Source organism: Chlorocebus sabaeus, chromosome 27 (genome assembly GCF_047675955.1).
Source record: "Chlorocebus sabaeus isolate Y175 chromosome 27, mChlSab1.0.hap1, whole genome shotgun sequence".
In the NCBI taxonomy this organism is placed as follows: domain Eukaryota; kingdom Metazoa; phylum Chordata; class Mammalia; order Primates; family Cercopithecidae; genus Chlorocebus; species Chlorocebus sabaeus.
The window spans coordinates 47,765,742-47,792,099 of record NC_132930.1 but is presented as its reverse complement, the minus strand read 5'-3'; the positions used below and the strand labels follow the sequence as shown (position 1 = coordinate 47,792,099).

Here is a 26,358-nt window from a genome sequence, read left to right as displayed (position 1 = left end):
AGCAGGCGTAACTGACTTTGGAAAAATGCTTTCTTCTTTCAGAAATAATTTGCTTCCCAAATTCCCATTGAAGGCGAAATGGTCTGGAGAGCAGGAACCACTGCTGTCCTGCAGCCCTGCAGTCGACTGAGCCGGGTGGTCCCCAGGCCTGCAGCCAAGTCAAGGGAGTGCCCCGAGGGCTGACCCTACCTGTTCCTCACCCTGTGGGCCAGGGTGTCCTAGGAAGCCCCCAGCCCTGGACCACCCCATCCTGACGGCCGCCTAGGGAGGGACTGGGTCCCCGGAGCAGGGAGGACAAGCTGGCCCCAAACATAGCCATGGTGGCTTTCTTTAGAAAAGCTAAACTTTAATGGTTCAGATAGTTTTACAATGAAAATAGGTACCCAAATACTGTCTTAAATGTCCACGACTGTACAAAAGATGAATACAAAACTCCCAGGCAGGCACTGGCAGGGGACAAGGCCTGCCGTCTCCCACACTCTGGTGTGGTCAGGTGTCCCTGCCCCACCCCCAGTACCACCGTGCCAAGGGCACTGCCCCAGCGAGGAAAATAGAAAAGATTTTAAAAAGTAAGAGTCTAACAGGCAGAGCTGTCACTAAAATTAGGAAGTTGTAACTTTTTTGGTTAATTTACTACATTCAAAAATGGAACGTTGAGTCCAAAAAGTGTCTTAAATCACACAAAAAGGAACCCATATTAAAATTTTAAAAATAAGCCCAAAACACCCCAGAGAAATGCATCCAGAACTTAAAACAGGCTGGGTCAGCAGCAGGGCGGTGGCTGGGGGACCTCGTGGGCCAGGTGTCCGCTGTCTGGTTAATTTAAGCCGGCAAAGCCATCGTCCCTTGGAGCCCCCAAGTGAGGGCCAGCTGTGAGGCAGGTGGCCCTAGGACACGTTGGTCATGGGCTTGTACTTCTTGAAGCGTGTCCACTGACCCGTGGCGTAGTTCATCTCGAACACTGTGTCCACCAGCATGGTGGTGCTGCCCTGGCCATCCGCCTTGGGCAGGTCCTCCGTGTGCTCGCTCAGCTTGATCTGGATCACGTCCCCCTGCTCCTGGCATGGGTTCTCTGCGGAGAGCAGGAGCTGCTGGGTGGGTGTCTGGGGCCAAAGAGCCTGCCTCCCACCCGGCCCGGTGCACCCCAGACCCTCCTGCCTAATGAACACACCTCGGGAGCCGGCCATGAAGCCCAGGATGAGGGCCTTCTCGGGCCGTGTCACTTTGTTGGCTGTCTTGAACATCTCCTGGGCAGCGAACATCTGCTCTCTCTACAGCGGGGAGAGGGGTGTGGGTGCCAGGGCCCCACCAGGACCACCTCCTGCATCCCCCTGCAGGCACTGTGGCACCCCCATGCCACAGCAGGTGACCAGGGCCATACCACCTACCTGGTGGCCTGTGGGCCCCGCCAGGGTACACCTACCGTGAGGGACAGGTTCTTCTTAGGCTGCTGCTGGGCAGAGGCCTGGGTCTGTGGGGCCACCATGGCAACCGGGGGTGTCTGAGTGGTAGGAGCGACAGCCGGAGGTGTGGTGGGTGTCAGAGGCGAGGTGGGCGCTGCAGGCGTGGGTGTGGCAGGGCTCAGGCCGCTGTTGTACATGGGTGCCCGCTGCTTGAACTGCGCTGGCAGCGTAGGGCTCGGGGTGCTGGGCTCCTCTGGTGGGCGGCTGGCTTCTCGGGAGGAGGGGGCTGCAGGTAGACCGGGGCCTGGTGAGGGGGCTGGACCGCTACCCTGTTCCCAAACCCTAGCGCTCCTGGAGGTGACAGGCTCAGCTCCCCTTCTCTGTCCTGCTACCCTCGGACGAGAACTCCCTGTGGCCCCCAGCCAGGGCACAGGCCCAGGAGCCCCAGTCAGAGCAAGGCCAGTGGTCTCAGGCCTTTCCAGACCCGCAGATAACATGTCTGGACTCTGGCCAGCTGCTGGCTTGCAGCAGGTCACCATACCGCAGGCACTGGTGGGAAGAGAGGTAGGCCGTATTCTCAAGCCCCTGGGGCCCAGGACATGGCCTGAGGTGCCGTGAGCCTGGCAGTGCCCTCCATCTAGGGGGGATGGCCCTCGGCTCCCCTCCCGGCTACCCAGCAACAACAGCTGGGTCACCTGGCAGAAGACCCTTGCCAGCCCCATCCCCTTCCTGCGGTGTCCTGGGGCAGCTGTCTGTGCCCAGGACGGGCCGGGCAGGGCAAAGCAGCTGGTTTGTGTCGTGGAGCTCAAGCTGACAAGCAGGGCATCTGCCTCGGGTGGGGGACAACAGAGATGCAGGAGTGGGAACCGCAGTCCTGGCAGCGCCCATGGGCAAGGCCACGTCCTGGTGGGCAGCTCAGCTGGTTCCAGACTGGGGCCAGCAGACTCACCTGGGGGCGTCTCGGAGCTGGGGATGTAGGAGGAGGCGGGAACCACGCTGGGCGTGGAGGGAAGGTAGCTCGTGGAGGGCAGCGCAGGCTCACTGTTCAGGGACCCAAGTTTCTGGAACACAGAGTTTAAGGTTTCTCCCAGAAGAGGCCATGCTTCCGGCATGTGCTAACTCACGGCCCGACCTGGAGCTCCACTGCCACAAGCTGTGGCCCCCGCCCCGAGCTACAGCAGGAAGGTGGGGGCCACTGTCCACAGCTCCCTGGGCTGGGCAAAGGGACCCCTGGCTCCTGGTGCCCCAGCAGAGTTGGGGACTGAGCGGCTCCTGTGTAGGAGAGGGGAGGGGTTGGGGAGCCCAAACTGCCCATCTCTGAGGACAGAACTGATGCTTTTTCTTACCACGAAGCATTGATATAAAAGGAAGAGGCTCATGGAAAGAAACCCCGAACGCGAGGGGAAGGAAGGAGCTTCTTATCCCCAAGTGACCCTGCAGTGTGGCCTCCTCCAGGCCCTGGCCTCAGACGACCCACTGTAGCCTCTGTGCACCTGCCGCGCCCCACGGCTGCCTCCTACCCGCAGGCAGGGCCTGGTCTCCAGGACACCGAGGCCTCTGACCACCCAGCAGCCGCACAGGCCTGTCCTGTGCCCATTCACGGCCACCTGCAAGGCAGGTTCCACCAGTCCTGCCTGACAGGGGACACTGAGGCACAGGGGTGAGGAGGACTCCCCCAGCAGCCCATCCAGCAAGCATGGGGCAGGTTCCCGCTCTGAGCCTGAGTTGATGTCCACATCAGGATGCGGCCCACACTGCCTCTCATATACACATATATGCATAAATACAAACCGCACACATATGTACATACATATATTATCCAACAGAACACACTAGAGTGGCCACAATCGGAACAAGAGGGGCACCTGCAGCGGTGCCAGACGTGGGGTGCGGCCCTGAGCCCTACCTGTGTGGACACCAGGCCGGCCGCATAGTCCGGGGTGGCGTTCTCCACCACGGTTTCCTCCTTGGCTGGCTTCTCCACCACCTCCGCATCTATGGACAAAACAGGCGTCCTCACCAGTGCCCAGGTGCGTCTGCAGGCTCAGCTCGGGGCAGCAACAGGGAAGCAAATAGCTTCCCAGGAGAGGCCGCCAAGGAGCGAGGAGAAAAGCAGGCGCCCACCCACGGAAGAGGAGCCTCACAGGGGCACAGCCCTGCCCGCTGAGCGTGGACACGCCCCACCCCACCTGGGCAGGGCCCGCAGGGACCCCCACTGCCGCCTCCACACAGGCCCCAATCCCCACCGAGAGTCTTCCTTCTCCTCTTCGCCTCTCGGCCAGCACCGACCATATCCAGCTCAGAGATGTCCAGCAGCTGCCAAGACAAGCACAGCCCTGCCTTAGTGACAGCACCAGGGCACGGCAGGCCTCAGGGCGCCACAGGAGCTGGGGGACGGGCCCACCTTCACACCCCGTTCTTTCCTCAGCAGCGTCCTGGAAGGCGGGATGGGGGTCCGGTTCCCCGTGGGGCTGAAGACACTGGGCGCCGTGGGGCTTCTGAAGGGTGCCTGCTTCGGGATGCCTTTGAGTGGGGCTGGAGGACGACAGCAACTGTCAGGGCCAGCAGCAGTGACCGGCAAACATCCTCCACCCGCTCTGAGCCCAGAACATCCCACCCCTTCTAGGCTAGCGCTGCAGTGGGGAAGGGCCAAATCCCTGGCGGGCAGCGGGCAGGACCCCCAGAATCCCAGACCTCAGGGAGCAGGGGAGTGCCTGGAGCCACAATCTCACACTTTGCCAAGACACCAAAGACAGCGGCACCCCAGCCCAGCCACAGGATCTCACCCGGTGGAGTCTCTCACCAGCACGGGAGGCTGAGCTCTGGCTCCTTCCTGTGCGTCCACAGGCAGGGGCGCGAAGCCAGGAGCCTGGGCTCGAGGATTGCCCTCCCGAGCCTCGTCCTCCTGTCCCGAGGACGCTCCTGAGGCCTACGCCATTACCCACCAGTGCCCACACACACCCTTCAGGGCATGCGCGGCTCTCATGGTGCCAGGACCGGAGAGAGGGTACCCGGCGGACCATGCCGTTAGCACACTGGGACAGGCTGGACACACTGCTCAACTGCTGGCCCACCCTCCCTGGGACAGCAGGTGCAGCCCCAGCACTGGGATGCCTGGTTGGGGTGGAAAGACAAGGGTCTGCTCCAGGCGGGGCAGAGGAGAGCAAGGTGGAACCTTGGCTGTGGTGGGCAGGAATGTGACCTGGGGATGGCCCCCCAACGCAGCGACAACAGTCAGCAGACCCAAGATGCCGTCTACTAGGTCCCATGTGAACACTGTGGAATTATGGGAGCCCAAATAAACTAAGCCAGGCTGGTCCGGGGGCTGCATGCAGGGTGCCCTTCCAGCCCCACCCATCTGCAAGTTCACCCAGCTGTCTCAGCACACGACGGCACCCGTCCTGCCCTCTGGCCCCCAGGTCACTATCCAGCACCCTCTGGGGTGAGCATGCCCTGCCATGGTTCCCAGGGCACACCGTATTCCTGTGATCAGGGTCCATTCTGCTGAAGCTCACACCCAGCCCTGAGAGCACAAGGCAGATGGAGGGGCGCAGGGGCGCAGCCCCGCGGGCGGCTGAACACGGTCACGCCCTCCCCGCGGAGCCTCCCAGGGACACTCGGAACCCAAGAGCAGCACTTGGGGCCGAGAGCCCGAGCTGGGAAGGCCGAAAGCCGCTGCCGACAGCAGAGAAGCAGGGGCCAACGCTGTCCTCCGATCCCGGCCTTCCTGTCTCAGCACCCACGCACCCTCCCAGGGCGCTCCCCAAGGGCAGAAGCTGGTACAACTGCCCCGGCGCCTTCGCTTTCCCGCGTGCTCCCAACACTGCTGCCTGCGGGTCATTCACATGCACCACCTCCCCAACAGGGAGCCGAGTCTCCAGGTCAAGCCCTTAGCACTGCCCTAAAAGCAAGGCTCGTGGCACCGGGGTGGGGGCCTTACTGGTGGTGTCCATCTTCCGCAGCAGCCCCCGGCCCTTGGCGTGGAAGGGCACCCCGGCGCTCCGCTTCAGCTGCTGGGCGGTCTCCGTGGCTGGAAGGAAGAGGTCACATGTGTCAGGGATCCTCAGAGCAAGAGCTCTTGGCCCTTGTAAACGCATCTCTGTCAAGCGGATTCATCCGACGGCCTGAGCTGTGAACACTGCATTCTCTCTAATGAGCAGCTGTTTCGAGCAGGGCCTGACACCAGCTCGCACATTACAACAAGTCAGAAACTCACTCAGGTGAGCAAGTTTCGGGAGCTGGGCGGCTGTGGCTGCACCTCCCAGGACCCCACGGCAGGGGGAAGCAGCAGAGGAGGAGTTGAGGGGCCTCACTGGCCCCCTCCGTCGACCCAGGCCTCCCCCTGGCTCAGTGGGAGTGCCCTCCTCGCTGAGGGTCAGCAGCATGGTCTAGACACAAAAATATGAGGAAGAAACAAACAAAGAGATTTTCCTGACTTGGTTCAGTGAGGCTGAAGGGTCAGGGGACACTGAGTGCCCAAAGCAGAGCCTGAGGCCGCTGCTGGCCCTCAAAAGGGATGTGTTCCACTGTGGGGTGGGGCCCAAGGGGCCAGCAGAGTCCTTCATGGGCTACCCAGTGCCCCTGGGGCTGCACAGAGCCTCCTGGAGAGCACTGGGCCCCGGCTGCTGCCTGTTCCAGCCAAGACCCATGCACAGCTGCTGTCAGCCTTTCATTTGGATTCTCTAGAAACGGGGTATTGATGTACATTATAAATATTCATTCTATAACCATTCAAAATAAAATGATTTTATTGTAATCTTTGTCGTGCTTTGGGAAAACGTTAAATGAAATGATTAACTATCTTTCAAGTCAAATTGAGAGCACTGGCCACTCAAGAAGGTAGCAACGTGACAGTAAGGACGGTGCCCCTCCAGCCATTCACAACGGCACCCATCGTGCCCAACAGCGGGACTCAGCTGGCACAGAGTTCATTTGGTAACAGAGATTAGAGATGCCTTAACCTAAAATTCTGAAGTTTTTGATTTTTTTTTTTTTTTTTTGAGATGATGTTTTGTTCTCGTTGCCCAGGCTGGAGTGCAATCTCAGCTCACTGCAACCTCCGCCTCCCAGGTTCAAGCGATTCTCCTGCCTCAGCCTCCCTAGCAACTGGGATTACAGGCCTGCACTACCACGCCTGGCTAATTTTTGTATTTTTAGTAGAGACGGGGTTTCACCATGTTGGCCAAGCTAGTCTTGAATTCCTGACCTCAGGTGATCTGCTGGCCTTGGCCTCCCAAAGTGCTGGGATTACATAAACCACCACGACTGGCTTAAATTCTGAAGTTTTTAAAGCATGTTTTCAGAACACAAAGTTTAATATAGTGATAAATAAACTTCTAACAAAAAACTTTGGCCGGGCGTGGTGGCTCACGCCTGTAATCCCAGCACTTTGGGAGGCCGACGCGGGCGGATCACGAGGTCAGGAGATCAAGACCATCCTGGTTAACACGGTGAAACCCCGTCTCCACTAAAAATACAAAAAATTAGCCGGGCGTGGAGGCGGGCGCCTGTAGTCCCAGCTACTCGGGAGGCTGAGGCAGGAGAATGGCCTGAACCCGGGAGGCGGAGCTTGCAGTGAGCCCAGCTCGTGCCACTGCACTCCAGCCTGGGCGATAGAGCAAGACTGTCTCAAAAAAAAAAAAAAAAAAAAAAAAACTTCAGGCAGAACTTCATCTTCTTTTTTATGAGACAGGGTCTCACTCTCACCCAGGATGGAGTGTAGTGGTGTGATCACAGCTCACTGTAGCCTCAACCTCGCGGGCTCAGGTGATCCTCCTACCTCAGCCTCCCAAGTAGCTGGGAGCACAGGCACGCCACCACCATGCCTCGCTATTTTTTTGCTATTTTTGGTAGAGATGGGGTTTCTTGGCTGGTCTCAAATTCCTGGGCTCAAACGACCCACCTGCCCCAGGCTCCCAACAGGTGTGAGCCACCATGCCCGGCCCAGAACGCTATCCTGAAGGGGCAGTCTTGGTTCCTTAGAACCTAAAGAAACCTATGAGTGGAAACTACACAGACAAGGCCCGATGGCGGCCGTGGCCACTCACACTTCTGCAGCAGCTCCGCCCGCAGCGTGGCGCTCTTGGGTTTCCGCTTCAACTGAAAATGCTTCACCGGCGGCGTGAGGGGTCCCGCGAGGGTTGTCAGGGCGTTTTTGTTCAAGTACTGGCACTCCAGTGGCAGCATGGCAGACGCTTCACACTCGCCCACTGCGCGGTAAGAACCACACGACGGTTAGGGCGCCCAGGCCGCAGAGCTCCCCGCCGAGAGGAGCTGGTGGCTGCCCGGCCCCACACCCTCCTCGGCGAGGGTTAGGTCATGGGAGCTGCAGCTGTTTTCGGGTCCCCGAGAGACTGACTCCCCACGGCTCCAGTAGAACACCCAGGAGCGTTTTCAGAACAGGAACGCCTGAGAGGTGGGCGTGCCTCGAGAGGGCTGCAAACTGGAAAAAGTTTGGCACCGTGGATATTGAGAACCACAAGTGGACATGGTACAGTGATTCCTGGAGGGCTCCAGGCACTTCTAGAACATAAAATGTTAATGGATCCCATCCCCATGTAAGAAGGACCCCCCATCTGGGGCTTCTCTCTTCCCATCCCCAAGGGTAACCAGGCCGGTGGTCTCTCCTGGAATCCCAGCCCTCATCCAAACTGCCCACATCCATCTCCTCAGTCCGCATGGTCACCCAGGGTTCAGAGCCCAGGAACTGCCCCACAGGGACAGGCAACCTCCCACCTGAACTGGCTACGTGTCCCGCCTGGAGAAAAAGCCCAGGCAGGCAGATGAGAGTTCACCGCCCTCGGCCTTCCTGCCTGCGGGACACTCCTGAGAGACACCACTGGGTGGGGTGGACCTGTCCAGACCACTGCTCCAGAGGCATCTGCGTGGTGTGTGCTCTCACAGGTGGGCAGAGGTGTCACCTGCAGGGGGGTGGCCAGGAGGGCCTCTGCAGGAGTGTGCAGCCTCGATGTCTCCATCCCACAACCCTGTCTCTCTGGGTGCTGCCCTTGAAGGAGCTGGGGCACAACGTCTGGGCTCTGAGGAACCAGTGGCAATTGTCCAAAGCAGGAGAGAAACTCAGAAAAGCACAAGCATCCAATCAACACATGTTCTTCAAAACCATCTACAAATTGTTTTTTCTTTTTTTAAGAGATACGTTCTTGGCCGGGCGCGGTGGCTCACGCCTGTAATCCCAGCACTTTGGGAGGCTGAGGCGGGCGGATCACGAGGTCAGGAGATTGACGCCATCCTGGCTAACACGGTGAAACCCCATCTCTACTAAAAATACAAAAAAATCAGCCGGGCGTGGTGGCGGGCGCCTGTAGTACCAGCTACTCAGGAGGCTGAGACAGGAGAATGGTGTGAACCCGGGAGGTGGAGCCTGCAGTGAGCCGAGAACGCGCCACTGCACTCCAGCCTGGGTGACAGAGTGAGACTCCGTCTCAAAAAAAAAAAAAAAAAAAAGAGATACGTTCTCACCGTGTTACCCAGGCTGGAGTGCAGTGGCACAATCATGGCTCACTGCAGCCTTGGCCTCCCAGGCTCAAGTGAGCCTCCCGTCTCAGCCTCCCAAGTACCTGGCAGGACAGGCGCGTGCCACCAAGCCCAGCTAATTTTTATTTTTTGTAGAAATGGGTTCTTGCTATATTTCCCAGGCTGGTCTTGAACTCCTGGGCTCAAGTAATCTGCCCACCTCAGCCTCCTAAAGTGCTAGGGTTACAGGAGAGAGCCACGGAGCCTAGCCTTGCGAATATTTTCTAAGCAATTTTCAGTTCACATTTAAACAACTGAATTGCTGATATTTTCAACATGCATTTCTGAGCATGTACTCCGGGCCAGGGAATGTTCTGGGCCCTAGAATCTAGGATCTGCAGATACAACCTGAATGGGCAGAGCCCCTGCCCTCATGGAGCCAGCCAGGAAGAGACCGCGAGTGGCGCCAACACCGCCACCCCCCCCCCCCCCCCGCCGCCAACACCGCCCCCCGCTGACACCGCAGCAGCGAGGATGGGGCCTGTGGGTAGTTTTGAGTTTGTTTTCAAAGATGGCAAAAAGCCAGGCAGCAGCTTACACGGGAAGAAGGTGTGTACACAGTTAATATTTTAGGAACCAGGACACATGGAAAAACGTAACAGTCTAAAAATCAAATGCATTTCAGAAAAAAACTTTTCAAGAAAGATCCATTTCCCTCCTCCCAACATGAATTAAAGCCACACAACATACCCTTTTCTCTAAGTTCTCCCAAAATATCCTGAACATTGGGATTCTGCTCCTCGAGCTCCAGGTTAAGTGAGCCCGTGTCCGGAAAGGACTTCAGGATGTCGGCGACCATGAGCACCCAGGGGTCCGAGTCGAGGCTGGCGAGCTGGATGATCTCCACCAGGGCGCCCTTCATCTGCAAGACAGGATGTTGCCAGTGCCACCGTGCCCTTGCCCACTTCCGAGCCCACTCCCTGCTGAGCTTCTGAATGGGCACTGGGCAGTGGCAGGGCTCTCTGGCAGTCTCCCCCAACACTTCCTCCTGAGGGCTCTCCTTCCTCTGAGCCCCCGGCCTCACCCCAGGGCCACCTTGCTTCCCTGAGCTGCCACAGCCACTGCCAGGTTGCAAGGCCTGGCATCTGGTGCCCCCCTGGCAGCCTCCCACCTCCCAGCAGCACCCAGTCTGCTGGGCTTGCTCTCCCCCACCGGTGTGCAGATGCAAGAAAACCTGAAGGCTGAGACGCCGGGGCCACCACCGCCCCCACAGAAAGCCTGCCAGCGGGGCATCCTGGGGATGAGGGGCGTACAGCAGGCAGGTGCCCAGCACAGCAGAGCACAGTAGCAGGGTGGAGTCACCTGCCGCAGGGGGTGTGTGCCCAGGCAGCAGGGGGTGGGGCCTGGGCAGCACCCGTGCCAGCTGAGCTGGTCAGCCTAGTCACCATCTGGGCAGGGATGGCCACCTCCAGGTCTGGACGGCGCTGGGAGGTGGCGTGCATGGAGCCTGGAGGTGGCCCCAGGACCTGGAGTGAGGCCAGGGCCTTTGGGAGGCCACGGGCGATGTGGGTGGAGGAAGCAGGTGCACCCCGCGCTCCCTCAATGCCTGGGAGGCCAGATCCATCCACACCAGGACCTGCTTCAGCCACATAAACCCCCTCCCACAAGGAAACGCAGAGAACCAGGCCGTGGCGTGCCTGTGCCTCTGCCACGGGTCCACTGGGCTGCTCACAGCGTGAGATGGCTGGGCTGGCAGGAGCTGGGGTTGAACAACAGCGGCCTGCCCTGTCCGGACGCCAGGGCTGAAACCCCAGCACAAGGCATTCCTGACACCCACTCCCTGCGTCAGGCGCCAGAGACCTGTACTAAGAGGGCTGCGGCCATCACGTCCCCGCGAGCAGCACCTCCTGGTGGCCTCTGAGTGGGAGGACCTTCCAAAGCTTCCTCTCAGACCTCACTGTCCTCATGGGCTTCCTGCCTGGAGGGAAGTTGGCTCGAGGGGCAGAGGTCAGAGGTCGTGCCAGGGGAGCCTGCCTGCTGCCAAGCCCCCCCTGCATCTGCCCTGCAGGACACCCAGCTGCCCTCAGGAGTCAAGAACCTCCGCGTGGCCCAGCCCTTCTGTTCCTTGGGCATTAGGGAGGGTGTTGCCTCGGCCTCTGACCCTGTGCCCCCAGCCCTCACTCCCGACGCCCACCCGAGTTCAGGGAACAGCGCACGCTGCTGGAGAAGATGCCACGTGGCTGCAGGAGGCGCTGCGCACACAGTGACTCTGGCAGTCGCCCAGCCCCACTGTTCCCAGCCAGTGCTGCCTCCTCACAGCAGCCCCAGGGAAACCCTACGCCTGCCAAGAGGCAAGTGGGCGGTAAAGATAAAAAAAGTCGGGGATGTTAATTTAAAACAAAAAGGACCACTGTTATGGAGTAAATGTTTTCTCTCTCCAAAATGCGTATGTTGAAGCTTGTCTTACTCTACTTGGACACCTGTTAGAAAACGCTCGGCTTTCCCAGGTGCGGTGGCTCACGCCTGTAATCCCAGCACTTTGGGAGGCCGAGGTGAACGGATCACGAGGTCAGGAGTTGGAGACCAGACCACCCAACATGGTGAAACCCTGTCTCCACTAAAAATACAAAATTAGCCAGGCGTGGTGGCGCATTCCCGTAATCCCAACTACTCAGGAGGCTGACGCAGGGGAATCGCTTGAACCCAGGAGGCAGAGGTTGTGGTGAGCCGAGACCATGCCATTGCACTCCAGCCTGGGCAACAAGAGCGAAACTCCATCTCAAAAAAGAAAAGAAAAAAAAAAAGATAATGCTTGCCTTACACACAACAGAAATTTACTTCTCATGGTTCTGGAGGTGGAGAGTCTAAGATCAGTCAAGGCGCTGGCAGATTCCCTGCCTGGTGGGGGCCCCTTCCGGCTTCATGGAAGGTGCCTTTTGCTGGTGGAAGGGGGGAACGAGCTCCTGGGGCCTTTTTTTTTTTTTTTTTTTTTTGAGACAGAGTCTCGCTGTTGTCACTCAGGCTGGAGTGCAATGACAGTATCTCAGCTCACTGCAACCTCTGCCTCCCCAGTCCCAGAGATTCTCCTGCCTCGTTTTCCCACGGTGCTGGGAATTCAGGCGCCACCACCATGCCCAGCCCGGGCCTATGTTGTGAGGTCTGTAATTCTGAGAGAGCAGGGGCCCTAACTCACTTCTGTACCCTTTACTGAATAAACTATCACATCATTAAAATCTCTCCTCCTCGTCCCTGGTATAAAGGACTGCTATTTACTAAGCTTTTAAGAGGAACAGGGCCGGGTATAGTGGCTCACACCTGTGCTTCCAGCTACTCAGGAGGCTGAGGTAGGAGGATCATTTGAGTCCAGAGGTTCGAGGCTGCAGTGAACAAAGATGGCACTACTCCACTCCAGCCTGAGCGACAGAGCAAGATTTCATTTCTTAAAAAAATTAAAAATTGGCTGGGCACAGTGGCTCATGCCTGTAATCCCAGCACTCTGGGAGGCTGAGGCGGGTAGATCACTTGAGGCCAGGAGTTCAAGATCAGCCTGTCCAACATGGTGAAACCCTGTCTCTACTGAAAATACAAAAATTAGCCAGGCATGGTGGTGCACTCCTGGAATCCCAGCTACTGGGGAGGGTGAGGCAGGAGAATCACTTGAACCTGGGAGGTGGAGATTGTGGTGAGCCAAGATGGCGCCAATGCACTCCAGCCTGGGCGACAGAGTAAGACTCTGTCTAAAAAAAAAAAAACACCCACATTACAAAACCAGTGAACTGGTTGCAGAACTTCATTCAGAAACACAAGTTGTAGCAGATGCCATGTATAAGGTTAACCTTATGTGTCAACTTGACTGGGCCATGGGGTACCTGGACAGTTAGTCCCTCGTGATTCTAGGTGTGTCTGTGAGGATGTTTCTACATGAGACTAACATCTGAATTGTACTGAGGCAGAGGGCCCTCCCTACTGTTGAGAGGGTCTCATCCAATCAACTGGAAACCAAAGCAGAACAAAAATGCTGAGGAAGGGGAACTCCTGCCCGTCTGAGATGGAAGATTGGTCTTCTCCAGCCTTCAGACTCAAGCTGGAACATCAGCTCTTCCTGGGTCTCGAGTCTAAGGGCTTACATCACTGGCTCTCCTGGTGTGTGTGCATGTGTGTGTCTGTATACCCTCCTGGTTCTGTTTCTCTGGAGAATCCTGCCCAATACACTGTGGAACACATCCAGCCCAGTCATCTATTCTAGTCACCCTGTATCTATGGTCCTATGCAGAAAAGTTTAATTTTCAGAATGATATCCCTAAGGTACCAGACCCCTAAATAAATGAAGAAAGAAAACTAAGATAGATAAATTAGAATGTCTTATAAACCTTTTTTTAAATACCAAGAAAATTAAAAAAAAATTGTTTTCAGAGAAGTAAATTACCCAGAATGGCCTAGTCCTTTCACAGTCTAGTTAAATGAGGTCTTTATCACAATTTCTCAAAATACATAAGGACAAAGTCCAAGAAAAATACATATAAAATAAAGCTGGTATACTTACATTAATATTAGATAGAAGCAGATTTTAAGAACAAAACATTACTAAATACAGAGATCTCTATGTAAAGATCCAAGGTTGAGTTCACATGGTAACTATAACAACTATAAACTTGGATGCACCTAATAACACAGCCCCAAGATATATACCGCATAAGCTGAGAAGGAAGAATAGAAAAATCCATAATCATAATGGGGAGATCAACAAATCCTATTCTCACTGATTTTTTTTTTTAAATTTAAATCAAGCTGCACATGCCTGTGATACTTGGGAGGCTGAGGAGTTTGAGTCCAGCCTGGGTAACATAGTAAGACACCACACCTTTAAAACAAAAAACAGTAAGAACAGAATAGATTTGTACAACATGATTATAGAAATTTGGCCTAATGAACATCCACTGAGCAATGGATCTCAAAACTAGAGAATATATGTGATTCGCAAGCTTACTTGCAACATTTACAAAAACTGACCATATATTTTGCCATTAAGCAAATCTTAAATTTCAAACAACTAACATAATATAAACCATATTCTCTGACAAGAGCTCAATACAACTAGAAATTAATAATAAAAACAAAACTAAAATCTCTTCCCCTCCAATGTAGGAAAATTAAGAAACATTTCTAAATTACACAGGGATCAGTGAAGAACTTATTGAAATTTAAAAATATTTTTGACTTGATACAGTTCTGTGACTATCAAAACTTGTGGGATGCAGCTACCACTGTAATTAGAAGAAAATTAGTGCAAAAATTAGTGAAACAGAAAGCAAGGATCAACAAAACCAGAAGCTGGTACTTTGAAAATTCTTATAAAATCAACAAACATCTGGTGAGATGGATCAAGGGGGAAAAAATAAGAAATAATCACTACACATGTTTTTGACATTTACAAAGAAGATGTTGAGCTGGTCATGTTGGCCCATGCCTGTAATCCCAGAAATTTGGGCAGCCGAGGCAGGTGGATCACTTGAGGTCGAGAGCTTGAGACCAGACTGGCCAACGTGGCAAAAGCCCGTCTCTACTAAAAATACGAAAATTAGCCGGGCATGGTGGTGCACGTTTGTGATCCCAGTTACTCAGGAGGCTGAAACACAAGAATTGTTGAGCCTGGAAGGTGGAGGTTGCAGTGAGCCAAGATCACACCATGGCACTCCAGCCTCGATGACAGAAGGGTATTTGAGACACTCTCTCTACAAAAAAATAAAAAAAAAGAAAAGTAGGCAGGTATGGTGGTACATGCCTGTAGTCTTAGCTGCCCAGCAGGTTGAGGAAGGAGGATCACTTGAGCTTACGAGTTTAAGGTTACAGTGAGTTATGATCACATCACTGCCACTCCGGCCTGGGTGACAGTGACACTATGCATTAAAACAAGCAAACAAACAAAACTCATAAAAACAAAAATCAATACCGAAAAATCCTCCCACAAAGTAAATTTCAGGTCCAGAAGGCTTCATTACCAAGTTCTACCAAATATTTAGGAGGAAATCACTCCATTAGTAAACAAACTTTCCAAAGAGAAAGAAAAGACCAGATACGTTACAAATCCTTTTTTAAGGGTAGCATAACCCCAATACCAAAATCCAACAAAGACAGTCTGGGTAAGTAAAACTACGGGTCAATCTCACCCAAGAACAAAGATACAATACAAAATCCCTATACAAAACCTCAGGATGATATAATCCAACAACATAAAATGACCAATTTAGGTTTACCTCAGGAATGCAAGGTTGGTTTACAATTAAAGGTATTTTGTTAATGTGGTGAATTACATGTCAATAGATATTTAAGCATTTGATAAAATTTAAAGTTCCCTTGTGTTCATACCCACTAGGATGGCTACATCAAAAAGATAACAAATGTTGGCAAGGATGTGAGAGACTGAACACTCAAAAATCACTATGGAGAATGTAAGATGGTGTAGCCACTAACATCCTATACAGGAGCGATCTTACTGGCATCAGGTGGGCGCCCCTCGAGGTCAGAGGTCCCAGAAGAAGGAGCAGGAACCCATCTTTGCTGTTCTCCAGCCTCCTTTAGTGACACCTCCAGGCACGGGAGTGAATCAGATGAAAATGGCCTGAAGAGAACCCCCAGCAAACTGCATCAGCCCTACAGAAGAGGGACCTGACTATTGCAGGAAAAACAAACGAGCAGAAAATGACAATAGCATCAACAACAACAACAACCACAACAAATGGCCCCATCCAAGGGTCAGCAGCCTCAAAGACTGAAACTAGGCAAACTCATGAAGATGAGAAAGAATCAACGAAAAAATGCTGAAAACCCCAAAGGCCAGAGTGCCTCTTCTCCTTCAAATGATCACAATGTCTCTCCATCAAGGGCGCAGAACTAGATGGAGGATTGGATGGACGAGTTGACAGAAGTAGGCTTCAGAAGATGGGTAAAAATAAACAGACAAACAAAACAAAACAAAACAAAAAAACGAACTAAAGGAGCATGTTCTATCCCAATGCAAAGAAACTAAGAACCTTGATAAAAGGTTAAGGAATTGCTAACTAGAATACCCAGTTTAGAGAGGAACATAAATGACCTGATGGAGCTGAAAAACACAGCACAAGAACCTTGTGAATCATCCGCAAGTATCAACAGCTGAATCCATCAAGCAGAAGAAAGGATATCAGAGTTTGAAGACCACCTTACTGAAATAAGACATGCAGACAAGAATAGAGAGAAAAGAATGAAAAGGAACGAACAAAGCCTTAAAAAAATATAGGACTTCATAAAAAGACCCAACCTACTACTGACTGGAGTACCAGAAGGAGATGGGGAGAATGGAAACAAGCTAGAAAACACACTTAAGGATATCATCCAGGAGAACTTCCTCAACCTAGAAAGACAGGCCGACATGCAAATTCGGGAAATACAGAGAACCCCACTAAGATACTCCACGAGATGATCAACCCCAAGACACATAATCATCAAAGGTCGAAATTAAGGAAAAACTGTTCAGGGCAGCCAGAGAGAAAGGCCAGGTCACCTACAAAGGGAAGTACATCAGACTAACTAACAGCAGACCTCTGCAGAAACTCTACAAGCCAGAAGAGATTGGGGGCCAATATTCAACATTCTTAAAGAAAAGAATTTTCAACCCAGAATTTAATATCCAGCCAAACTAAGCTTCATAAGTGAAGGAGAAATAAAATATTTTCCAGACAAGCAAATGCTGAGGGATTTTGTTACCATCAGCTCTGCCCTGGAAGAGCTCCGGAAAGAAGCACTAAATATGGAAAGAAAAACCGGTACCAGCCACTGAAAAAACACACCAAAATATAAAGACCAAAGACATTATGAAGAAACTGCATCTAGTGTGCAAAATAACCAGCTAGCATCATGATTACAGGACCGAATTCACACATAACAATATTAACCTTAAATGTAAATGGGCTAAATGCCCCAATTAAAAGACACAGACTGGCAAATTGGATAAGGAGTCAAGACCCATCAGTGTGCTGTATGCAGAAGACTCATCTTACATGCAAAGACATACACAGGCTCAAAATAAAGGGATGGAGGAAACTTTACTAAGCAAATGGAAAGCAAAAACAAACAACAAACAACAACAACAACAAACGGGTTGCAATCCTAGTCTCTGACAAAACAGACTTTAAACCAACAAAGATCAAAGAAGACAAGAAGGGCATTACACAATGGTAAAAGGAACAATTCAACAAGAAGAGCTAACTATCCTAAATACATATGCACCCAATACAGGAGCACCCAGATTCATAAAACAAGTTCTTAGAGACCTACAAAGAGACTTAGACTACCACACAATAACAGGAGGAGACTTTAACACCCCACTGTCAGTATTAGATCAACGAGACAGAAAACTAACAAGGATATTCAGAACTTGAACTCAGTTCTGGATCAAGTGGACCTAGCAGACGTCTACAGAACTCTCTATCCCAAATCAACAGGACATGTATTTTTCTCAGTGCCACATGGCACTTATTCTAAAATCAATCACATAATTGGAAGTAAAATACTCCTCAGCAAATGCAAAAGAACTAAATCACAACAGTCTCTCAGATCACAGTGCAAATTAGAACTCAAGATTAAGAAACTCACTCAAAACCACAGAATATCACGGAAATTGAACAACCTGCTCTTGAATGACTCCTGGGTAAATAATGAAATTAGGGCAGAAATCAAGAATTTCTTTGAAACCAATGAGAACAAAGAGACAATGGGCCAGAATCTCTGGGACACAGCTAAAGCAGTGTTAAGAGCGAAATTTACAGCATTAAATGCCAACATTAGAAAGCTAGAAAGATCTCAAATCGACACCCTAACATCACAATTAAAAGAGCTAGAGAGGCAAGAGCAAGTTAACCCCAAAGCTAACAGAAAAAAAGAAATAACTAAGATCAGAGAAGAATTAAAGGACACAGAGATACGAAAAACCCTTCAAAAAAAATAAATAAATTAACGAATCCAGGAGCTGGTTTTTTGAAAAAATTAACAAAATGGATAGAACACTAGCCAGACTAATAAAGAAGAGAGAGAAGAATCAAATAGACACCAATAATAATAATAATAATAATAATAATAAAGGTGATAGCACCACTGGCTCCAGAGATACACAAACTACCATCAGAGAATACTATAAACACCTCTATACAAATAAACTAGAAAATCTAGAAGAAATGGATAAATTCCTGGGTGCATACACCCTCCCAAAACTAAACCAGGAAGAAGTTGAATCCCTGAACGACCAATAACAAGCTCTGAAATTGAGGCAGTAATAACCTGCCAACCAAAAAAAGCCCAGTACCAGACGGACTCACAACTGAATTCTACCAGAAATACGAAGAGGAGCTGGTACCATTCCTTCTGAAACTATTCCAAACAATGGAAAAGGAGTGACTCCTCCCTAACTCATTTTATGAAGCCAGCACCATCCTGATACCAAAACTGGGAAGAGACAACAAAAAAAGGAAACTTTAGGCCAGTATCCCTGATGAATATCAATGTGAACATCCTCAATAAAATACTGGCAAACCGAATCCTGCAGCACATCGAAAAGCTTATTCACCATGATCAAGTCGGCTTCATCCCTGGGATGCAAGGCTGGTTCAACATATGCAAATCAGCAAGCATAATCTATCACATAAATAACCAAAGACAAAAACCACATGATTATCTCAACAGAGGCGGAACAGGCCTTTGATACAAAATTCAACATCCCTGCATGTTAAAAACTCTCAAGAAGCTAGGCATTAATGGAACGTATCTCAAAATAACAAGAGCTATTTAGGACAAACCCACAGCCAATACCATATTGAATGGGCAAAAGCTGGAAGTACTCTCTTTGAAAACCGGTACAAGACAAGGATGCCCTCTCTCACCACTCCTATTCAACATAGTGTTGGAAGTTCTGGCCAGGGCAATTAGGCAAGAGAAAGAAATAAAGGGTATTCAAATAGGAAGAGAGGAAGTCAAGTTGTCTCTGTTTGCAGATGACATGATTTTATATTTAGAAAACCCCATCGACTCAGTCAAAAAACTTATTGAACTGATAAGCAACTTCAGCAAAGTCTCAGGATACAAAATCAATGTGATTTTAATAGGCAAGCAAAGAGTCAAATCATGAATGAACTCCCATTCAAAATCACTAGAGAATAAAATACCTAGGAATACAGCTAACAAGGGATGTGAAGGACTTCTTCAAAGAGAACTACAAACCACTGTTCAAGAAAATAAGAGAGGGGCCAGGCACAGTGGCTCACTTCTATAATCCCAGCACTTTCGGAGGCCGAGGCAGGCGGATTACCTGAGGTCAGGAGTTTGAGACCAGCCTGGCCAACATGGTGAAACCCCGTCTCTACTAAAAATACACAAATTAGCTGGGCGTGGTGGCACAAGCCTGTAATCCTAGCTACTCGGGAGGCTGAGGCAGGAGAATTGCTTGAGCCTGGGAGGCAGAGGTTGCAGTGAGCCTTGGTTCGTGCCACTGCATTCCAGCCTGGGCGACAGAGCAAGACTCTATCTCAGAAAAAAAAAAGAAAATAAGAGAGGACACAAACAAACGGAAAAACATTCCATCCTCATGGATAGGAAGAATCAATATCATGAAAATGGCCATACTGCCCAAAGTAACTTACAGATTCAATGCTATTCCCAACAAACTACCATTGACGTTATTCACAGAATTAGAAAAAACTATTTTAAATTTCATATGGAATCAAAGAACATCCCGTGTAGCCAAGACAATCCTAAGCAAAAAGAACAAAGCTGGAGGCATCACGGTACCTGACTTCAAACTATACTTACAAGGCTACAGTAACCAAAACAGCATGGTACTGCTACCAAAACAGACCCATAGACCAATGGAGCAGAAAAGGGACCTCAGAAGTAACACTACACATCTACAACCATCTGATCTTTGACAAGCCTGACAAAAACAAGGAATGGGGAAAGGATCTTCTAGTCAGTAAATGGTGCTGGGAAAACTGGCTAGTCATATGCAGAAAACTGAAACTGGACCCCTTCCTTACAGCTCATACAAAAATTAACTCAAGATGGATTAAAAACTTAAATGTAAAACCCAAAACCATAAAAATCCTAGAAGAAAACCTGGGCAATATCATTCAGGACACAGTCACGGGCAACCACTTCATGACAAAAACGTCAAAAGTGACAGGAAAAAAAGCCAAAATTGGCAAATGGAATCTAATAAAACTAAAGAGCTTCTCACAGCAAAAGAAACTATCATCAGAGTGAACAGGCAACCTACAGAATGGGAGAACATTTTTGCAATCTACCCATCTGATATCCAGAATTTACGAGGATCTTACATTTATAAGAGAAAAACAAACAATCCCATCAAAAAGTGGGCAAAGGAAGTGAACAGATACTTCCCAAAAGAAGACATTTACGAGGCCAATAAACATGAAAAAAAGCTCAACGTCACTGAACTTCAGATAAATGCAAATCAAAACCACAACGAGATACCGTCTCATGCCACTCAGAATGGCAATTATTAAAAAGTCAGGAAACAACAGATGCTGGAGAGGCTGTGGAGAAATATGAAGGCTTTTACACTGTTGGTGGGAATGTAAATTAGTTCAACCATTGTGGAAGACAGTGTGGCGATTCCTCAAGGATCTAACACCAGAAATACCATTTGACCCAGCAATCCCACTACTGGGTATACACCCAAAGGATTATAAATCATTCTACTATAAAGACACATGCACATGTATGTTTACTGCAGCGCTGCTTACAATAGCAAGAACATGGAACCAACCCAAATGCCCATCAATGAAGGACTGGATAAAGAAAATGTGATACATACACACCGTGGAATACTATGCAGCCATAAAAAGCAATGAGATCCTGTCCTTTGCAGGGACATGGATGAAACTGGAAGCCACCATCCTCAGCAAACTAACAAAGGAACAGAAAATGAAACACTGCATGTTCTCACTCATAAGCGGGAGTCGGCTGAACATTGAGAACACATGGACACACAGAGGGGAACAACACACACCAGGGCCTGTTGGGGGTGGGAGTGAGGGGAGGGAACTTAAAGGATGGGTCAACAGGTCCAGCAAACCACGGCACACGTAGACCTATGCAACAAACCTGCATGCTCTGCAGAGGCAACCTTTTTTTTTTTTTTTTTTAAAGAGGAAATAAAGGGTTCAGTGGCTCCCGCCTATAATCCCAGCACTTTGGACTTTGGGAGGCCAAGGCGGGCAGATCACGAGGTCAAGAGATAGAGACCAGCCTGGCCAACACGGTGAAACCCCATCTCTACTAAAAATACAAAAATTAGCTGGGCATGGTGGCGCGTGCCTGTAGTCCCAGCTACTTGGGAGGCTGAGGCAGGAGAATGGCGTGAGCCCAGGAGGCGGAGCTTGCAGTGAGCCGAGATCACGCCACTGCACTCCAGCCTGGTGACAGGGCAAGACTCTGTCTCAAAAAAAAAAAAATTACATTAAATGTATGATTCTATTTATATAAAATATCCTGAATAGACAAATCTATAAAGCAAAACTTAGATTACTAGTCACCTAGGAGTGGGGAGGAAGAGGACTGGGGAAACGCTAATGAGTATAGGATTTATTTGGGGGATGATGAAAATGTTCGAAAACTGACTAGAATGATCATCAACTCTGTAAATATACTAAAAAGCACTGAACTGTACATTTTAAATTGTGAACTATCTGGCATAATTATATGGTACATAAATAATATAAATAATATATTTTTTCTTTGGAGACAGGGTCTTGTTCTGTAGCCCAGGCCAGAGTGCAGTGACGCAATCATGGCTCACGGCATCCTCAACCTCCCAGGCTCAAGCGATCCTCTCGCCACAGCCTCCCAAGTAGTTGGGACCACAGCCATGTGCCACCACCCGTGGCTAATTTTTATATTTTTTATGGAGACGGGGTTTCACCATATTGCTCAGGCTGATCTCAAATGCCTGGGCTCAAGCAATCCGCCCATCTTGGCCTCCCAAAGTGCTGCAATTACAGGCATGAGCCACTGCACCCAGCTATACGTTATATCTTAATAAAGCTATTTTTTAATAATTCATGATTAAAAGATTTTTTTACAAGTCTTCTAAGAAGAGAATTTCCTTAACTAGATAAAGGGTATTTATTAAAGACAACAGGGAACATGATGCTTACTGGCAAAACATTCCAAGTTCTCCCTGTGTGATCGAAGGAGGGTCCTGGCCAGTCCAGTGAGACAAGAAAAAAACAAAAGGTAATTGGAGAAAGAAAAATAATATGAAATGCACAGAAAAATCAAGAAGATTCTATAGAAAAAAATTTTTGCAACTAGCAAAACTTTAGCACAGATGCTAGTCACAAACTCATTATCCAAAAATCAGGCCGGGCACAGTGGCTCACACCTGTAATTCCAGCACTTTGGGGGGCCGAGGTAGGTGGATCACCTGAGGTGGGGAAGCAGAGGTTTCAGTGAGCCAAGATCGCACCACTGCACTCCAGCCTGGGTGACAGAGTGAGACTCTGTCTCAAAAACAAAAACCAAAACACAAAACACAAAAATCAACTGCATTTCTTTTTTGTTTTTTTGTTTGTTTGTTTGTTTTGAGACGGAGTCTCGCTCTGTTGCCCAGGCTGGAGTGCAGTGGCCGGATCTCAGCTCACTGCAAGCTCTGCCTCCCAGGTTTACGCCATTCTCCTGCCTCAGCCTCCCCAGTAGCTGGGACTACAGGCGCCCGCCACCTCGCCCGGCTAGTTTTTTGTATTTTTTTAGTAGAGACGGGGTTTCACCGTGTTCGCCAGGATGGTCTCGATCTCCTGAGCTTGTGATCCGCCCGTCTCGGCCTCCCAAAGTGCTGGGATTACAGGCTTGAGCCACCGCGCCCGGCCTCAACTGCGTTTCTTAAACCAGCAACAAGTCAAAACTAAGACTAACAGACCCCATGTACAACGGCGTGGAAAATACTAACTAGGTGGTAATATATGAGATGGAAGGCCTCTACAGAGATCATAAAGAACAGCTAAATAGATATGCCCACACCCACAAATTATAAGATGCAATATAAAGAGGACAACACCCCAGAATGAACTGCAAATTCGGTTCAGCCTTAAAATCCCAGCAGGCAGGCTCTATGTGTGGAAGAAGTAAGTATAGAAGATACAGGTAGACGTGTGAAGGGACAAGAATAGCCAAAGATGATCCCAGAGAAAAATACAGTGGGAGGGTTTGCTCCGTCAGCTAACAAGACTTAGAAATAAAGTGACAGGAACCGACTTAGTGGGTTATTAGCACATCAATATGTAAATGACCAAAAGAACAGAGCACAGCCCAGAAACAGATCCACAGCAGAAGTTACAGTGCAGATCAATGGAAAAGGACAGTCATTTCAATCAACGTCCGATGCTGGACTAACTGGACATCCACGTGGAAAATTAGACTCCCTGCTTCACACAATCAATTCCACACAGACTGAAGATTCAAGTGCAAAAGGCAAAACCGTACAGCTACGCCAAGATAACCCAGGGAGTGTTCCGGGCATGTCCCTTGGGGACACAATAGGCACCAATGATAGTGGGCAGATGAATACACCATCTACGTAAAAACTAGGAGTTTCTATTCATCCACGATTCCAGGAAGACGCTGGACGCACGGATCACACCTGTAATCCCAACACTATGGGAGGCCAAGGCAGGAGGATCACTTGATGCTAGTTCAAGACCTGCCTGGGCAATATAGTAAGACCCCCACCATCTTCATACACACGCACAAAAATTAGCCAGGCGTGGTGGTAGAGCATCTGTTGTACCAGCTAGTACAGAGGTTGAGGAGGGAGGACTGTTTAAGTCCAGGAGTTCAAGGTTAAAGTGAGCTATGATTATACCACTAGACTCCAGCCTGGGTGACGAAGTGAGACGCTGTCTCAAAAAAAAACAAAAAATGAAAAACAAAAGCCGGCCATGGTGGCTGACGCCTGTAATCCCAGCACTTTGGGAGGCTGAGGTGGGTGGATCACGAGGTCAGGAGATCAAGACCATCCTGGCGAACACGGTGAAACCCCATCTCTACTAAAAATACAAAAAATTAGCCGGGTGTGGTGGCGGGCGCCTGTAGTCCCAGCTACTCGGGAGGCTGAGGCAGGAGAATGGTGTGAACCCGGGAGGCGGAGCTTGCAGTGAGCAGAGATCGGGCCACAGAACTCCAGCCTGGGGTCAAAAAACAAAAAAACAAAAAAAAAGGATTCCAGGAAGCTAAGTCAAAGGACAACTGGGAGATATTTGTAACTGAAAAAGGACTGACATCTAGCATTTATAATAATAAAAAAGATACTCTTACAAAACAATGGGAAAAAAGAGAATTTAAAAGCAGATTTGAATATACAATTCTCAAAACAGAAAACCAAGAAGCAGGCCGAGTGCCATGGTTCACACCTGTAATCCCAGCCCTTTAGGAGGCTGAGGCAAGCAGACTGCTTGAGGTCAGGAATTCAAGACCAGCCTCAGCAGCATGGTGAAACCCTGTATTCCCAGTTACTCAGGAGGCTGAGATGGGAAGATCACCTGAGCCCAGGAGGTCAAGGCTGCAGTGAGCCATGATTGTGCAGCTGCACTCCAGCCTGGGTGACAGCGCGCCAGACCCGGTCTTAAACAAAACAAAAAAACAAAAACAAAACACTCTGAAAAATAATTTGGCATAATCCTATGATCCCCACAATTCCACTCCTAGATATCATACCCTAGAGAAATCCCAAGATTCCAAATACCTGATGCAACACATCACAATAATGTAGTAACAGAATTATTTACAACAGCACACAACTGGCCATAAGCTAAATGTGTCACTGTGATAGAATGGATAGAGTGCTTCGTGCTCAAAGGAATACCACAGAGCAGTGAAAATTAAACCAAGTCAGCTGCAACCTGGATGAAACTGTCAAGGTGTCCACCAAAAGGGCACATGCACGCCACACACAAAATACACTATGATACCATCACACTAAGTCCAAATCAGGCAATCAAGCTGTGCCATTCAGGGGTGCATAAATAATTGCTAACACCGGGGAGATGGTACAGAAATGATCACCTTTCCAAAATGAGGGAGGGGAAAGTAAGAAGGCTGTGATTACCAATGGGAGGCTTCCAAGGAACAGGCATGGTTCTGTATCTCCACCTGTGTGAGGATCACAGGAGTGGCTCACGATGCTATTATTATTCGTGAAACTGAACAAAAATGCACTTTTCCATACCTGTCATATCTCAGTAAAAAACAATTACAACCTATAATATAATACACCAGTAGCCGGGAACGTTTAAACAACCACGGGGCTTCAATAGTCTGCAAAACTACTTGGTTTATTTCGCACGGAAAGAGATACAATATAACGTTGAGGAAAAAGAAAACAAACCTCACACACCCACTCATTGGAATGACGCCAAACAGCGTGCAGAAAAGAGTAAAATGGACATAGAGCGCTCCGGGCGGCCGAGGTCTTTGCGAGGTGAGAACAAGAGAATGCAGTCAGCGGACACCGGAGCTGCAGAGCACAGGCCGCCCCTTCCTCACATGGGTTTCTCTCGGGACCCCCGCCCTCGCCCTGGTCACCAGGGCTGCGTCCCCGACGGGAGACCCCGCTGGGGCCGGCGCACCCCCACCCCGAGAGTGGGTCGCTTTGGGACGGTGGGGGATTAGGGCGGTGAGGACCGGGGGCGGGGGAGGATGAGTACCCGGGGACCCAAGGAGGGGAGTGAGGAACTGGGGGTCGTAGTGAGAACCCGGGGCCCGGCGCGGAGGAGGCTGAGGATCCCAGGGGAGGTGAAAACTTAGGTAGGGGTGAGGACGAAGAGTAGGGAGGTGAGGACCCTGGGGGGGATTCCCAGGGCGCGAGGAGGTGCGGGGTGGGGGAGCTGAGAACCCAGGGTGGGGATGAGAACCGAGGTGGGAGATGAGGATCGAGGCGGGGGATGAAGACCCAGGGGGAGGTGAGGACTGGAGGGAGGGATTAGGAGGAGCGAGGAGGGGGCGTGAGGGCTGAGGACCCTGGGGAGGCTGACAGTCTGAAGGGGGATGGGAAGGTGGGGGAGGGACCGAGGAGGGTCCGGAGCAGGGGCAGGAGTAGGGTGTGCGGGTCGGAGGTGGGAAGGTTGGGAATCTGGAGGCCGCGGGGCGCCCCGCCTGCCTCACCTCGTCCACCGTGCGGCGCGGGAGGTGCAGCGTCCCCAGTAGCAACTTGAGCTTCACCGCCGAAGAGAGGCCATGGAAGCAGAGACGGATGTTGTCGATGACCGCGGCCGTCAGCAGGGACGCGATGCTGGGCGGCGCCCACAGTTCGTCCGTGGCCCCCAGCTTGTTGTGCAGCCACAGGCCCGTGTCGCTCTCCCGCATGGACGCCATCTTGGGGGAAAGCGCGCGCCGCAGCCCCGGCATCTTATGAAGACACCTACACGCCCCCGGCTAGGACCCC

The 26,358-nt window shown here is 50.6% G+C and overlaps 1 protein-coding gene across 1 annotated transcript; it reads right to left on the bottom strand.

The window, feature by feature from the left end:
• Positions 1-325: 325 nt before the first annotated feature.
• Positions 326-26,358, bottom strand: NELFA (negative elongation factor complex member A). The gene is made up of 11 exons (XM_008018126.3): positions 26,079-26,358; positions 9,627-9,798; positions 7,451-7,612; positions 5,344-5,433; positions 3,808-3,938; positions 3,650-3,719; positions 3,310-3,398; positions 2,353-2,464; positions 1,424-1,689; positions 1,172-1,271; positions 326-1,072 (listed from the first exon to the last, which is right to left on the bottom strand). The coding sequence occupies exons 1-11, from the start codon at positions 26,319-26,321 to the stop codon at positions 888-890; spliced, it is 1,620 nt and encodes a 539-aa protein (XP_008016317.1). The 5' UTR covers positions 26,322-26,358; the 3' UTR covers positions 326-887.

Coding starts and splice junctions, on each gene's coding strand:
- NELFA (XM_008018126.3), bottom strand. CDS start 26,321: ATGCCGGGGCTGCGGCGCGCGCTTTCCCCCAAGATGGCGTCCATGCGG. Junction 3,399..3,649: donor GAGGAGAAGGAAGACTCTCG/GTGGGGATTGGG, acceptor TTTTGTCCATAG/ATGCGGAGGTGGTGGAGAAG. Junction 2,465..3,309: donor CCGGCCTGGTGTCCACACAG/GTAGGGCTCAGG, acceptor TCTGTGTTCCAG/AAACTTGGGTCCCTGAACAG.